The sequence below is a fragment of the Vanessa cardui genome, chromosome 22 (genome assembly GCF_905220365.1).
Source record: "Vanessa cardui chromosome 22, ilVanCard2.1, whole genome shotgun sequence".
Lineage (NCBI taxonomy): Eukaryota > Metazoa > Arthropoda > Insecta > Lepidoptera > Nymphalidae > Vanessa > Vanessa cardui.
In genome coordinates this window covers 835,761-852,047 of record NC_061144.1, presented here as the reverse complement: position 1 = coordinate 852,047, position 16,287 = coordinate 835,761, and the positions used below count along the sequence as shown (strand labels likewise).

At 30.9% G+C, this 16,287-nt stretch overlaps 2 protein-coding genes across 4 annotated transcripts; both read right to left on the bottom strand.

The window, feature by feature from the left end:
* Positions 1–955: 955 nt before the first annotated feature.
* Positions 956–9,820, bottom strand: LOC124539271 (MIP18 family protein galla-1). 2 transcript variants are annotated; one of them, XM_047116596.1, is made up of 3 exons: positions 9,602–9,820; positions 9,255–9,518; positions 2,797–3,174 (listed from the first exon to the last, which is right to left on the bottom strand). In XM_047116596.1, exons 1-3 carry the CDS (start codon positions 9,744–9,746, stop codon positions 3,077–3,079), a joined length of 507 nt encoding a protein of 168 aa, XP_046972552.1. In that variant the 5' UTR covers positions 9,747–9,820; the 3' UTR covers positions 2,797–3,076. The 2 variants fall into 2 exon arrangements, with proteins under 2 accessions (XP_046972551.1, XP_046972552.1); XM_047116595.1 differs by having other exon boundaries at positions 956–3,174; positions 9,255–9,819.
* A 2,886-nt stretch (positions 9,821–12,706) lies between these two features.
* On the bottom strand, positions 12,707–15,742 carry LOC124539353 (40S ribosomal protein S11). Of its 2 annotated transcripts, none has more exons than XM_047116724.1 (4): positions 15,640–15,742; positions 14,778–14,894; positions 13,503–13,708; positions 12,707–12,856 (listed from the first exon to the last, which is right to left on the bottom strand). In XM_047116724.1, exons 1-4 carry the CDS (start codon positions 15,649–15,651, stop codon positions 12,733–12,735), a joined length of 459 nt encoding a protein of 152 aa, XP_046972680.1. In that variant the 5' UTR covers positions 15,652–15,742; the 3' UTR covers positions 12,707–12,732. The 2 variants fall into 2 exon arrangements, with proteins under 2 accessions (XP_046972680.1, XP_046972679.1); XM_047116723.1 differs by lacking the exon at positions 14,778–14,894 and adding an exon at positions 14,939–15,067 and having other exon boundaries at positions 15,640–15,666.
* Positions 15,743–16,287: the final 545 nt, after the last annotated feature.

Here is a 16,287-nt window from a genome sequence, read left to right as displayed (position 1 = left end):
TATAAAATTCATAGGATAAGTTTAATACCAATTATATACAATAATATGTAATTATGATATTACTGTCTTTAATATATGGTAAGTTTCATTGACCTCTTTCACAATCAAAAATTAAACTCAATATATAGTCCAAGATACACTCACACAGTCAAACAATCAAATAACCAATAGCAATGATATTGTATTAAACAGATATGTTATATCCATACTAAACAACAGAAAAAAGTGTGCCGCGCCGGGGACCGTTTATTTTAGTTTATTTTTACATTTCGTTACAAGTAAAAAGGATAGCTTGATAAAAACAATAAGTAAAAGGGATAACTAGATGTTTTAATTACGCAAAACGTATTACCACGTAATTATGATGTATTATAACGTATTACTACATAAAACAATTTTTGCGCGTTAATAACATATCTGTTTACTAAAACATCATTGACCAATAGCTAATAAAATTTTATCTAAAATACGATCAATTATGATTAATCGTGTGGTATTTATTTAACACAATACAAATAGTACATCTACAGTTCTCATTTCAAGGAAAATTTTTAGCACATTTGCAATCGTATTCATTCTGACAGTTAATCATTGCTTGAAAAATGACATTTAATTTCGATACATTTGCCGCCATTTTTTAGTATTGTATACGGTATTAATGGATATGTTTATATAACATCAAGTTGTAACAGTTGATCGAATTTATATTATTCGATTATTTATTTCAATTATATCGATTAAAAATTTAGCTGGAACATTTAATAGTAATTATAAAGAAATTCATTCGTTTCATTGAATAATAAATTAAAATCGATGTCCTGCAAACATGTAGAGGACATCTAAGCTTTTCTGGTCCCCATTCTTTTTACAATACCCTATTTAAATTCAATTGTCAGTAAGATATCATTTTATGGAACTGAATTTGAAACTTCAATTTATTGAGCTAATATTATTCAGTTTCGGTTCTGGCAAGAATATAATCATTCACACAATCATTTACGAGATAAGGAAATTTGTTTAAAAGTACCGCCAAAACAAACATTAGAGTTTTTTTAATCCTATTACAAATGTTGCCATTTAAAGGAGTTTTAATTTACCAACTAACGTGATTTATCCTAAAGGGTTACTAATACAAGGAATTTACAATTAGTTAAATGAGCAAAATATAACATTGAGATCTAACTAGTTCATGTAATCAAATATACTTAAGTATTACTATACATTTAAGATAGCAAAACATCAACAATAGACTACAGAAAGCTACAAATAAGGAATAAATGTTAGTTTTTATTTTTTTGACATTAATATATAATTAATCGCTTTATTTATGTTTATGTTTCAATCTTTAATTCCATTTCAGTCAGGTACTTAAAATTACTAAACCTCGGTGCTATATTAAAAAAAACGAATCGTTTAACTTACGGATGGTAGAATTGTCTAATTGACGTTTCCAATTTATTATAGAAGCACTAATCTGTCACCTACGTACAATTTACCTACTTCTGATTATGCTACATGTAGACTTCTGTTCTGGAAATAGCAAGCCAATGGTAGCTTTGATTCAAGCCTCCTAAACAATTCTACTATCACAGAGCAAAACGAATCGTTTCTTAAAAATAGTAACTAGATATAAATGAATTTATCAAGAAAAATTATGACTAATTCTATGTTGTAAATTAAATACGAATTTGAAGGAATAAATACATATATTTGATAATCAATAACATTCAGTCTTCCAACACCATGCCACTCCAATGATCCCTTAATTCCCGCTCCACTCTGCTGATCTACACATGTCGGCCAACAGCTCATCAAATTCCAGTAACGAGCTCTCGTGTAATGCCAGGTCTTTGGAAAGGTCATCGCTAGCAATCTCAGTTTCCTGACAATCCACTGTCTTAGTCCTCGCTGAGTAGTCATCGGCTAACTTCAAATGAGGTGCATTAAAAAAATCCTTATAAAATTCGGCCAACTCTCGAATTGGATGGTCAGCGGCGAAAGGAAAGTGCAGTAGTTTCAATGGTGGTTCCGTCTCGCTTCGGAAACCGGGAAACTTTTTCGGAGGTAATTCCAAGGAAGTCGGACTCTTCGATATGGCATTCATGTCCAAGTCTTGTGTACTTTTGCAGTCTATTACAATTTCCTCCGGTGTTTTCGGTTTTGGTCGCATTCTGCAAATTGGAATCGGTATTTGCTCAAAAAAATCTTTTATCACTTGTTGAATAAGGACCTCATCGACAAACGCCGGTAATCGTAGGGGTTTATTTAGATCAACTTGTGAAGATTTAGGTTCCTTTTCCTTTTTCTTCTTGGATTCAAATATTACATGTTTGGGACTCAATTCGAAATGATCACTCTTTAACAGAAGTGTTTTGTCAGTTTGAGAACGATTTGGGGATATCGAAAAGTTAGTTCTGTAAGACACGGTGAAGCAGAGACCACCCAAAGGTGTTTTCAATAATCCAGCTTGAATTTTCTTAACCGAATCACCAAGCGACTTAAGTTTCGGTTCCCCGTTATATACTCTGTAGAATATTGTGAATGATTCCGTCCTTTGCTTTCTAGATAGATGATATGCAGGTGTTATTCTCGTAATAGTTATCAAGGACTTCAAAAGTATACCCATTCGGAAGTATACAGTATTCATAGCTTTCAATGACGTGTCAAACTGTGTGTCATCCAGTTCCAAAGTCCATAACTCCAGGACCATTTCATCTCCATCCTCAGTTTGTACGGATATTTCAACATGAAGTTGTGATTTAATTGTTTCCAGTATTCTATCCGAAGGCAGGGCATTCTTGGTTGCCTGGTTCACTTCGGGTGAATCTGGGATTTGAAGGTTGAACCAATCAGAATCCGATGTGTTTATTTTACTGTTTGGCTCAATTTTGACACCTTTCCTCGATTCGACGATTACTTGGACTCCTTTATAGGCAAGGAATTTGGCGAATTTCGTAAACTCATTCTTGTCACTTATGTTTGAAAAAGCTGCATCTGGTGCCATGTTTTCTACGCTAATATATTATGAAACAACACTAAGAACTCGATCTAAAGTTTTATATTTAATCTACAATTTTTATCCTTCGTCAGCGATGCAATTTTCCACGAGGTTCCTTAAATTTGGATTTTCCATCGCGGCTGCAATCCTCTCCTTGTCATTGATTTGCTTGTTAACTGTAACAAAAGACAAATGGTATTATAATAAACTCTTTTCATTGCCTTTTTTTCAGCTTTGATGCATACATTTTTTTTTGTGAGTTTTATTGCATACATTTTTTTTCCTATTACAATAAATTGGAATAATACTAATTACCTTGTAAAACGACATTAGTGAACCAATCATTTAGCAACTTATCGACTCAAAAGTGAAAAAGATTTACGATGAAAAAAAATTGTATTTATAATAATCTTATGCTTCCAACTTTTTATATGGTAATACTAAAGCCCAATGATAAAAAGGAAAAATTAAATTCGATTGATAAAAAAAGGATAATTATTACAGCAAATGTCATTTGTATAAAGTCACATTATTCACATCTGACATTTCACTATCTTGTTTTGCGGTGAGTTTTTTAGTTGTTACAGAATACCTCTACAGATATTTTTACAATAAGATCTACTATTTATTGTAACCATTTCCGAATAGCTTATTCTAATGATTCAAGAATTTATTTTTTATAGGTATATCCAACCCCTTTTAATTTTCCAATGTTAGCTAATAGTTTTACAAATCTTATTAAAACCTTTATTATTTGAACTCAGTAAATGTTTTTCTTCGCGTAAACAGAATAGCAACTAATTTATAAGGAAAAAGCGTGACCATCGATAATCCGGTCAAACAAAGTATCGTAGGACGCAGTATTGTCGCATTTCGATTGAATATAAATTCGTAGTTGCATTAAACTACCCACGTTAATCGTTAAATTCAAGGAAACCAATACTTCCTTATTAAAACCGGATTTGTGTATTTAACAATGGATCATTTATATTATATTCCAACAACTAATATAAAAGCTGTATCACTACAAAAAGTTAAGTTGGCAACTTAGTGTTACCAACAGCGTTGAATCTCCAACCAAGTCTACGAAGTAATAAGGATAATACTAATTAGATAGCACCATTACATTACATAGTATAAAACAAAGTTGCTTATTGCTTTCGGTCCCTATGTATGCTAAGATCTTTAAAATTAGGCAACGGATTTGATGCGATTTTTTTAATAGATCGATAAATTCGAGAGTAAGGTTTTAGTATATAATACACGGACAATATAGTAAAGAAACACCGATGATTTTAAAAGTTTCTAAAGAGATGTCTTAAATAAACAAATTCTGTAGCATATTTAGTATCAGTATTACACCATTAATTTATTAAGACTGAACACTAACTGGACAGTCAATATCAACTGAGCCAGCTGGTTTGTTTATTTACGTATGAACAATTTATTACACAAATACTATATTCTATATATAGTAACAGCTTTCTCTCCCTTTGACAAAAAGGCTTGAGACTTATTACACCATACTGCTCCAATACGCGTCAATGGAATTTTATTGGCAGAATTACATTCAAATCGGTGACGCGCAGTTGCCTCACGACGTTTTGAATTGTAAAAACAAATTCAGCACATTATAATTTTATACTACGTTAACCTAGACAATTTTTTTGACTTAAAATCTTTGTTTGGGATGCTGTACGATTTCTAATCATTCAATCATTAGAATACTATATTCGTTTAAATGTCGTTGAACGCAATAATTTGTTAATACAAAGTCGTAGTTTAAGACTAACGAGTGGAATTTATTCCGAACACACTGTGGGTTTATTGTCATAGATGTGACAGAACTCACCATATACAGACTTACGACGTTTTCTTTTACCTTATAAATACAAGATGAATTATATATAAATGAAGCACATCAATGCTCATATAAGTCTTGTTTCAACCTATGAAAGGTCGATTCGATCGATATAAATTTCAAATCAAATTTCATCGAATTTCTGCCACATGTGCATTCTAACAACCCGCATTGGAACAGCGTGATGGAATATCTTTCAAAGCCTCTCCTTAATGGGAGAGTAAGCCTTAGCCCAGCAGTGGGAAATTTACAGGCTGTTACTTTACATATACAACTCTTTGATCAGTAAACGAACATTAAAAGGACCATCGCTTTTTCCGAGTTTAAATTTTCCTATTCCTATCCTTCTTATTATAAACTGTATGATACATATAAACCTTCCTGAATAACTCAATTTATTGATGAAAACCGCTTTAAAATCCGTTACATAGCTTAAAAGATCTAAGAGTACAGACGGTGTTAAGAGACATTGTTTTACGCCATATAGAGATAGATAGATATATCTATCACAGTTTTGCAAAGAATTTTTTTAATAAAAAATATAAACGTGAAAGTAACTGTCTGTCTGTCGTTCTTTCACGACCAAACCGCTGAACCGAATATGGAAAAAAAATTGGTGTGAAGAAAACTTGAACACCAAGAAAGGCCATACTACTTTTTTGCCAAACACATGACAACCACCCTAAAATGCGAGCGAAACCGCGGTCGACTACTAGTTTCATATAAATACGTCATGAAGCAATCAGACCGTGCCGGTTATTAATTCCTGTACGAAGTCGTAACAGGTCTCTCGTATGAATGTTTATAAACAAAAGCTAGACTTGTTGATAATAATCATTATTCGTACAGATAACAGTGAATTATTAATAAATCATTATCAAGCTGCTAGAATAACAAAGCATTCGTACTTATTTAATTGCTATATCGTAATGATAAACACTTACGGCTTTACTTAATAATATTGTAATGGGGGGGGGGGAGGTTGAACTAAATTAAACAATGTTGTCTGTAAGCCCAATTGGGCCACCACCCACTGACCCATAGAGATTGGCGCTGTTAGAAATATTGACTATTTGAATTTTTCTATGAAGCAAACCAAAACTCGAATGAAGGAAATAAGCTAATTTTTTTGTCTAATATATAACAATCAACCCCCTAAAAGGCAAGCGAAGCCGCAGACGATAACTGGTACTTTTATACATGTGGAAGCTCTACCTGTCTCTAGCTCTTTCCGTCGCACTTTTACGTCCAAATCACTGAACCGAATTTGATAATTTTATAATGAAACAAGCAACAAAAAAAGATTTTTATAAATTTATAATCGGAAAATGGCATAGACAAATAATTGTTCAAGAATCAAAAGACAAAACTGTACTTTTACCTTTTAAGATCGATACAGTCTATTTAATACATTGTCTATTATGCGGGTACTTCAATACGATGCGCCTGCGCATATGTCGTTTTAATATGATAAAAGAAACCAATGACCCAAATTGTAGCTTGCATAATATGAATTTTAAATGCTATTTCTTTTAATTGTACTCAATGGTTGTCTAACTAAAATTCTATTACAAAATAATTAAGTAAGAACCTAAAAAGTTTTTTGTATTTATATCTATGTAAGGAACCTTAATTACAATCACTGGAACACAAAAACCAGTATTATATAATCAATGTTTTATAACACTAATATATTACATGTGATAGAATTTTATTCTAACAATAGACAAATTATTCACGGTACAAATTAAGTAGGTAGATGAACTCTCAGTTATTGTGCATTACTGAGATTCCACGACCTCGATTTGGATTTGAATGTATCCAATCACTCAAGTAGAACGTAATAATTCATCGGTTTAGGTTTAAATTTACTAAAATGCTTATTAATTTATGAAATAAAATCCATCACAAATTTTTATGTTATATCTTATATAGTTATCTTACATAGTTCTATTTCATTATAAATTGACTTAAATAAATATAAGAACAAAATTTCAAAATTGAAAATTCAAAATTACCGATGTGTCTATAATTACCAAAAAAACCTGCACAAAACTTAAGGTATAAGGCACAAAAAAATTAAACACTAAAAACACGACAGGACACTAGCGCAACTTAACAACAGCTCGAAAAAAAGAAAAAAAAAACAGAACTGATTCTCCTATCAGATAAATGAGCTTGGCAACAAAGTTCAGTGACAAAATGAGACCATGCCATTCAGACATACAATGTTATCAATTGTAATTCTACAATAGCATTTAAGATAAACACATTGTAATAAATGTGACAATAATAGAATCTTGTCACTTCCTACATGTTGCATAAACAACAATATAACTGTTTTCATATACAACTTGTTGTGCCTGCTCATTAGCATAACACATTCACTGTCTACTAAAACATTAAATAACAGCCAGTAAATAGCACTTGCATGAGCAAGGACTATCTATATACCAAGAATCCTGTACAAAAGAAATAGGAGTTTAATTTGGTGATGGCACCACATTCCTGCAGTGGAGATGGCTCGAGCAAATGTAGCAGTATTTTATTTGAATGTTACTAATTTTCTCAAGATTGTTCTCCTTATAAACAATCAGTTATGGTCTATTTTTGAAGCGCTCTAGTCATAGATGTACAGAAAAATAGAGAGGATTCTTTGATTTCTTTACAATTTACTAAATTGTCACTATTTATCCAAGAATTAAATTCAGAGATCTGAGAAAGTTACTGGCTGTTAGAGAGTGATACTGCTGCATAAAAATAAATTGAAAACATAAACATTGACAACTGAACCAATGTTTATAAGTATTTGGCATTAAAAATTTCATTTAAAAAAAGTATCATCACTTTGGCACCAAATGTCAGATGAGTGACTTGCAGTTAACAATGAAATGAAATCAAAACAAAATCTTTTCCAAGGTTTTGTTCTGATTTTATAGAAATAATATAAGTTTCACAGCAGAGAAAGAACCTTTAGTAGATATAATTATTTCATATAACTTACAAATATAAGAGTAAAAACTATTATGAGCTATAATAATAGCATTTATGTAATAATATGTTATATAAATTATTACATAGATTTAATGTTATAAATAATAATTTTGAAAGAAGACATTCAGTTTCTAGGTGTTATTTGCATGATACCTTTATAATGTATTAATATAATAATTATTGTTTCCTAGCGATTTCTTTGTAATATTAAATATATGTAAATAAATAATTATTAATTGGCAAAACATTAATCCTACAATTTTTTTTCTGGTTCATCTCAGGTTGAAATATTTTCTTAATCAAATCAATAAGTTTAATTTCTATGTTGAATAAAAATACTGATTTGATTGTATAACTAATTCAATAAAAAATATTTTGTTATTAGCTAAGGAAATAATTTCTTCAAAAAGTACTTTTCTATTATTAAAAAAGACTGTATACTTTTTGCATTATTAATAAATATTGCACAGAAATAATAGTAACTCTTTTTTTATTCATATTTTATTTTTCTCAAATTTTATTGATTTTATCTGTGCTCATAATGTACAAAACATTCTGGCAATTTAAAACATTGTTTATAAAAAAATACAAAGTCATGATATATCATTAGTGTTAAATATGAAAGCCAAACACTCTGATAACCCTTTTCTTATATAAAATATTTGCTTTTATAATCATGTTTTGCATAAACAAGTAATTATTATGCTTGGATATGTGTTTTGTAATAGCTTTTACTTAATCCAAGGTTGATATCCAGAGAAGTATTTGTTATTTAAAACATATTGTTTGATGAAGTTAGGCTCTTTGAGTAAATGCTTTTTCGCTGAAGCAAGTAAAGCAACTAGATTTATCAAACTTACTAATTACTGACCAGATACCCTAAATTACACATATTTTAGGCTTACAACAACAATAACAGCCTGTAAATTCCCACTGCTGGGCTAAAGGCCTCCTCTCCCTTTGAGAAGAAGGTTTGGAACATATTCCACAACGCTGTTCCAATGCGGGTTGGTGGAATGCACATGTGGCAGAATTTCTATGAAATTTTCCAACCACTGGGCCATCTCGACACTTAGGCTTATATTTATTGTTAATTTTTATATATTTTTAATATTATAAACTATTTTTACAAAGAATTTGCGACACATAATTGATCGGGGTAATAATTCTCACGAGCCTTGGGTCAAAATTAATAATTAGCCGAGAAAAATATAATTTTTATGTTTCACAAATAAATAAAAATTATAATATTTATAAGTTTCGATATGCTTTATGTGTTTGTAATTAATTTAGTAACAGCTACTAAATTAATTGCAATTATTGACTCAGATTTACTTAATAATGATTCTTGAATGTGTAACTTTTATATTTACTATTTATTAAAAATACTTTATTACTTACTTTCATCTTCTGTTGTGTGTGCTCCCTTCTTTATAAATATATCTAATTTCACGGGGTGATGTATTGATCTCAGTATTTTAATTCTGATGCAAAGTCCAATGAGCGTCGCCAGCGAGCAGTGAGGCACTGTGGGGTTGTACTCCACCCGCAAAACTGGAACCTTGTCAGCTGTGGGCTCTTTAACAAATATTCCCTCCTCGTAAACAACCTTGAGGTCCTCTAACGTACTCGGCTTCTCCGGGTCCCGTATTGTCCGCAAAAAGTCTAGAACACCACAACACTGGTTAAAACCACGGAAAATCCCTTTAAAAACAATCCCAAAGCACTCGAAAATGTTCAAAACAAACCATATATTGTCTCTCTCAGGTCATTATCGTCTTTATACCCGAGCTCCTGCAATGTAGCACTTTTGTCCATATACGCAGGTTTAGCTAATTCTTCAGCCGGCTTTTCTGAGTTCTTCAACGAGAGTTTCGAGAAGAACGATATCATATCGTTTGGTGAATTTAGTTGCTGTTACGTGCAAGTTGCCAAGTTCACAAGATGGACATTGAACATATTTGTAATTCTTTAGTGAAGTTAGTAGAAAACTTTTATCGATTTCGATTGCCGATGTAAATCGATTTAATTTTTAGTTATTAAGATTATTTATATACGTATTTAAAAAAAGTAGATAATTTGTAGAAATATTGTTGAGTATTAAAATTTCGCACAGTAATTCTAAATTTGTATAATAGACCTGTTTTTCATTTTGTAATTCTGACTCATATTACTTATACTGCATTTATAATATGAAGAAAATTTAAATTATTATTATTAAACTATGTCGTGGCAATTCGTAAGGAACCATCTATTAATTCTTGTATTTTTTTATATTAACTATAAAATAATATTCGTTTATAAAAATATATTTATAACATATACTTTCTCAGTACAAAAATTTTTTGAACAAACTGAAATAAAAATACATGGTTTGTATAATAATAATAAGATAAATTTTAATTTTAATCGATACTTTATTCTACGATGCATGTACATCCTTAACAATGTTATACTTCGGACAGATAAAATATTTTCAATTGAAGCGATTTTATTCACGCAGACTATATAAACATTATAAAAATAAAAAAAATGTTAAATTAACTATTACTAGAATTACTAAAAATTTAACATAAATAATTATTAAAAAATACAGTTATTATTATTAGCACCACTTACACAATTCTTTTATTGTGTTTATCTATCAAGTATCTACTATTATTTTAGAGATTAATTATTTCTGTTCTGTTATGAATATATAGTTATTTATTTTGTAATAACGCTCTGACTTAATTTTTCAATGTCTGAAGCCCATTACACAATGAAAAATACAAGGAATAAGAGATAAGGAATAAGGAACAAGAAATAAGGAATAGCGGAATCCAGCGATAGCAGCACTGTTAATCGATTCATAATTCAAAAATAAGAAATAAGAATAAAATTTCCGTCGCGGTGGGAATTTGTTTCTTGTTTTAGGCAGCCAATCGCAGGGCATGCAAATAACATGCATGCTTATCGTATCATTTTTTTTATTAATTTCCTTTATTATTGTTAAATAAGTAAATACTGTTTTCAGCCCAACGCCTACTTTATTTTAGAAATCAGATCTAATTTTCAACAAAATGCTGGACATATGTTCGAATTTTCTTATTGAATATATCCAATATTATAATCTTACACAACCTGCGTTCTAGTGAGGACAACAAACTTGTCACACCCTGCAGTCGGACACAAACCTACAGTACCTAACTCTTTCACCGTGAAAACCGTCAAACTCTGGAATGCACTACCCACTGATATACGGCAGTCTAAATCCTTGGCAATATTTAAGCATCGTTTGAGAAACTATTACCTATCCATATCTAAATAATGTATGCTAATATGTAATAATATGTAGTTTATATTTATGTACATATATTTTGATATATATTATATTTCTATGTATGTATTATTGGTATGTGTAGTTTATAATACAATACAATAACCTATACAATATAATAATATTTATACTAAGGTATAGTAAATACCTTAGTATAAATATTATTATATTGTACTTTTCCTCATTTATTCATATATTTTTCTTCACTTACCTGTTTTCGTTCTAAGCTCCTATCACCAAAGGTTGTCTGTGAGAGATCGCTATAAGCGATAAGACCGCCTTTGTGAAAAAGTACTTATTTTATGTTTTACATTTCCCCCTTTTTTATCCATATGTTGTGCATTAAAGCATTTTAAAAATAAAAACTAATGGTGATCTACATCGACTTAGCCGGGAATCGAACCCGGGACCTCAGAGTGGAGTATCCATGAAAACCGGTGTACACACCACTCGACCATGGAGGTCGTCAAAATGTACATAACATTACAATCAAAAATACAATGGATTTAGATTTGCATTCAAACTTGTTGCTATGCTCATTTAGGAGGCGTCTGAAGACGATATAATTTATTTACCCATTAAGAATATCTTAGACCAGCGGTCGGTAACCCGCAGCCGGCGAACATCTTCTTTGCGGCCCGTATTTCGTAAAAAAGTTGACAAATATATTAAACATACAAAAAATAGCATCTCAAATGCAACCTCAGACATCACACTAAAATTTGTGTAGTCAGTTTCCTATTAAGGTCGTTTGTAGTTTTCATTTCTTTATTTTTCTATGCTCAAACATATGCATTATGCGCACGAATTAAACTGTATCTTTTAACAATTTTCAATAGAATTTTTCTTTTATCTATGGAATTTGACTAATTAACACTAATTATGCGTAGGTAGATTGGGCTTCTAAGGTTAATATCATGACTCTGGCCCGCCTATACTTTATTTTGCCACCTTGTGGCCCTTGCCTACCAAAAGGTTGCCGACCCATTCTGATACGATATAATACGGGATAGTTACTATTATTAAAATATTTTATTTTTTCATGAATTGTATCGAGTAGGGTTTTAGATTAATGAACGTCGGGTAGAGCTTCTTGCCAAAACACTAGCAGTTTCTCCTCCGCTGACCGATTTTGCCAGAAGCCGAAGGTTTTCTATAAGCGGGAATAACGTGGCTTTGCGAAAGTAGAGCAACTCTATATCGTAACATCAGTAGTAGATAGAGTATTTATAGTATTTTTTAAATGTTAAAAAAAGAGTAACTACTGAATTTCTTGCCGGTTCTTCTCGGTAGAATATACTTTCCGAACCGGTGGTAGCTTTACTTAATTGTAAAATGTAGATTCAAAAGTGCTTATAAAAGCCTACTTGAATAAAGTTTATTTTGATTTTGAAGAGACCAACAAGCAAATCTTTCTATGACTGGTGTTTAGGGGGTATTTTGGCGCACTCTGCTTACAACCCCGCAATATCAAAGAAAAGGAACAATTTCACAGGTTTTTAACCTTACTCTAGAGTGACAAATAATAAACGTATTTACTTATGAAGTAATTTTAATAGATTAGAATTTTTTGAAGGATTTCTTGGATCCCTTGCCCTTGGAAACCTTCAGCACGTTGAACCTCACAGTCTTGGAAAGTGGCCTGCATTCGCCGATGGTGACAATGTCGCCGGGTTCCACATCCCTGGAAATTAATGGGTATTCTATTTATTATACACCTCAGCAGGTTGATTATTGATTCAATAATTGAACAATAGAAATCAGATGTTGGGTTAGAACACGTTCATCGTCAATTGGTATTAAGAAGACCGTCGTGTGGGTATCATCATTAAAAAGTGGCATATGAACATGGTATATATCCAATATAATTAATATCTTACGCAAAAAATTACACAAAAAAAAAATTTAAGCAAAAAGGTTAAGTTAGGGGAAACTAGGAAATATAATAATATAGTAATCTGAAATAAATAAATCTCAAGAATCAAGATCTATTATGTATATTTCTCTTTTTAAGTAATAAAAGTTGCTTTCCTCACTTTATATGTAAAAAACCTATACCTATCTATTATATAAGGGAAAGGAGTTTTGTTTGTTTGATAGCACAAATCTAACGATGTGTCTCAGACAGTCCATTAAATAGGAAAATAAAATATCCATTTTTGTTTGAATTTCGATGAAAATCTAGATAAATTTCTTTTGTGTTGCATATTAGAATATTAAGATACAATTAGAGTTTATATATTTGTAGCTTAAAATCCTGTAATTCCACCATATCATACACCATTCATATGAATAAGTATTATTGATTGAGATAAAAAATTTGTAAATACCTGAAGCAAGGTGACAAATGAACAGACATATTTCTGTGTCGCTTCTCGAATCTGTTGTATTTGGGTAGGTAGTGCAAGTAGTCACGCCTGATGACGATTGTGCGTTGCATCTTCATCTTTTGGACGACACCGGTGAGGATACGTCCACGGATGGAAACGTTACCGGTGAATGGGCACTTCTTGTCAATGTAGGTGCCTTCTATCGCCTGTAAATTTTATATGATAGAAGATTAAAGCATACATTCATATAAGTTAATAAGCCTTTTTTATGTTTAAAATGCATTAAAAATAACAAGTGCTTTGAATTTATTGTAATTAATGTAGTAATCTTATCCAAATTAAAAAAAAAATTAACAGAAAAATTATCATCATAGACAGCAGTTGTTATTTTTATAATAAATCAGAATATGGGTTGAAACACTTGTCTTCATCATTTAGTAAATAAGAAGACCGTCGTGTGATTCTCATCATTTTAAATAACTTAAACATAGCTTAAAATTATGTGTAGTGATTGGTAAAACTATTCATAATAATGCAGGTATAGAGCGGATTTCGAGAGCAACTATTTAGTTATTGTGAGAATTACACTATTTGTATATGAACAAGAGCATACCATAGCAAAAATAAACAATTAAGATATACTCAACATACCTGCAAGAGTATGTATATAGCTTTAACCAAAGTATATAGCAAGCTTATATTATACAGCGTTCTGTTCCTCCCAATGTTATGTACCATAGCTTTAAGTAGCATAATGCAAAAATAAATGCATAATATAGAATATTTCTTTAACATAGCATTTTATAATTATAGTATATGTTGTCTTATATGTATGTAACATGCATTTGGAGTCATGCAACTTACCTTTAATTTTAGTGATTATAGACCACAAAATAACTTTAAACTGACTAATATAGCATGTGTTGTAAACATTGTAATTGCTTATTATAAATATAAGCCTAAGTGTAAAAAAAAAAATATAGCTGTTATTTATAATTTACTAATTATATACTGGGGTACCAAGATTTCAAAGCGCTATGAGATATATTTTGTGATCTATTCAAGTCTTACATTACTGTTAGCTTATTTATCAACATGGACTAGCACCTTTACAGATAGAACGGTAAACAAAATTTGCCAATGAATACTAATAATATAATTCCAATTAGTTAATTTTATAATTTATCATGTTGACTGTTCTATTCTGTAATAAAACCACTGTTAGCGACGTAGAAGCCACCGCCTGCCACCGATACCAAAATGGTAAACTCAGACCTCTCGTGGTGTCTTGAAACCTAGACCGACATTCTTATGATGTCTCATATCCTTCCTCTTCAGCCCCCCCTTCCGGTTGAGGAAGACTGTCGCCTGTTTCTGAAACGCTTTCTCTGTCTACGGAAAGAAAAACACACATTAATAACCACTCCATGCGTTACCTCTCTCGGTGTTTTGAAGCCGAGTCCCACATCTTTGTGGTATCTCAGTGGCTTCCGGCTCCTTTTCACACCAATGCCTTTCTTACGGTTCAAGAAGACCGTCGGTTGCTTTTGGAATGAACGTTCGGTCTGGAATTGGCAATGTTTATTAGGTACCTAATAACTGGTTGCTCTTAGACAAAATAAATACCAAAGAGGTAAGAACTAAAAATAGTTAAATTGAAAGATTTTAAAATTGGTGATGATAGGATTGAAAAATAAAATAAAATTGATCAGTACTCAATTTAAAATGAAATCACTTGGCTGAAAAAAAACATTTTGAAGTACATTGTACTTACAAGGCACGCATTCCTGAAAAGTTAACAGTCAAACCTTCGGTCAAAACTAACCTATTCATGTTGAATGTTTTAGCACTATTTTTGAATAATCAATTAACATCTCTTAATTTTTGTAAAGCGAACTGAATTTATTTATTCAGATAGAATTAAATCCACATCAGAAATAGCCACACTATTCGAGAAAAATAATACAATAGCCGATTCCCACGTGGATATTTTCGAACACATTTTTACAAACATCAATAACACTTTCACAAAAACATATTTCGTGATTAATAGGATATACTTGTTGCTTCTAAAATGATGAGAAATAGAAGAAAACTATTCAAAAACTTATTTTTCTTGAATAAAATCTGCACATACCTGGTCCGCCATTTTGCTTGACAATGAAAAGAAATATCACAGATTACAAAAATCCCATCTAGGATTCGGTCACAGATAATAACCAAAAAATCATTAAAACGCGAAAGAGACATATTTAAATCAAATTAGTTTTAGGCATAGTAAATGTTGTCGATAAATAGTTTTTTTTCATAATTTGTTAGTGTATACATTAACATTGAGTTTAATAATGACACCTGCAACTATTTTCATTATTGAAAAATGGGAATTAATGAACGATACATTTGATACCTTTAATTGAATTTATTTGTATGAAGAGTATTATTAAAATGATATGAATTTAAAATTTTCTTCCGAAAAATATGTCGGGTTTACTTTGCAATTGTGTTCGGTAAATTTAAAGACATTTATGTTTTATAATTATTTGTACCATGACCATTAGCAAAACATTAACGAAGTTCTGTGGGCAACTAAAAAATAATACTTTATTCGTTGGGTGGACTTGCTGAGGTGATATGATAAAATTCGCAAGCGATCCCATAATACCCTTCAATATTTACCCAACAATATTAATTTTTAAGTATGTAATTAGGTCAGATACTCGAAAAAAATCTCTCACGTAATATACAATTTCACACCACGAATACAATAATGAATGGTAAAGTTAAA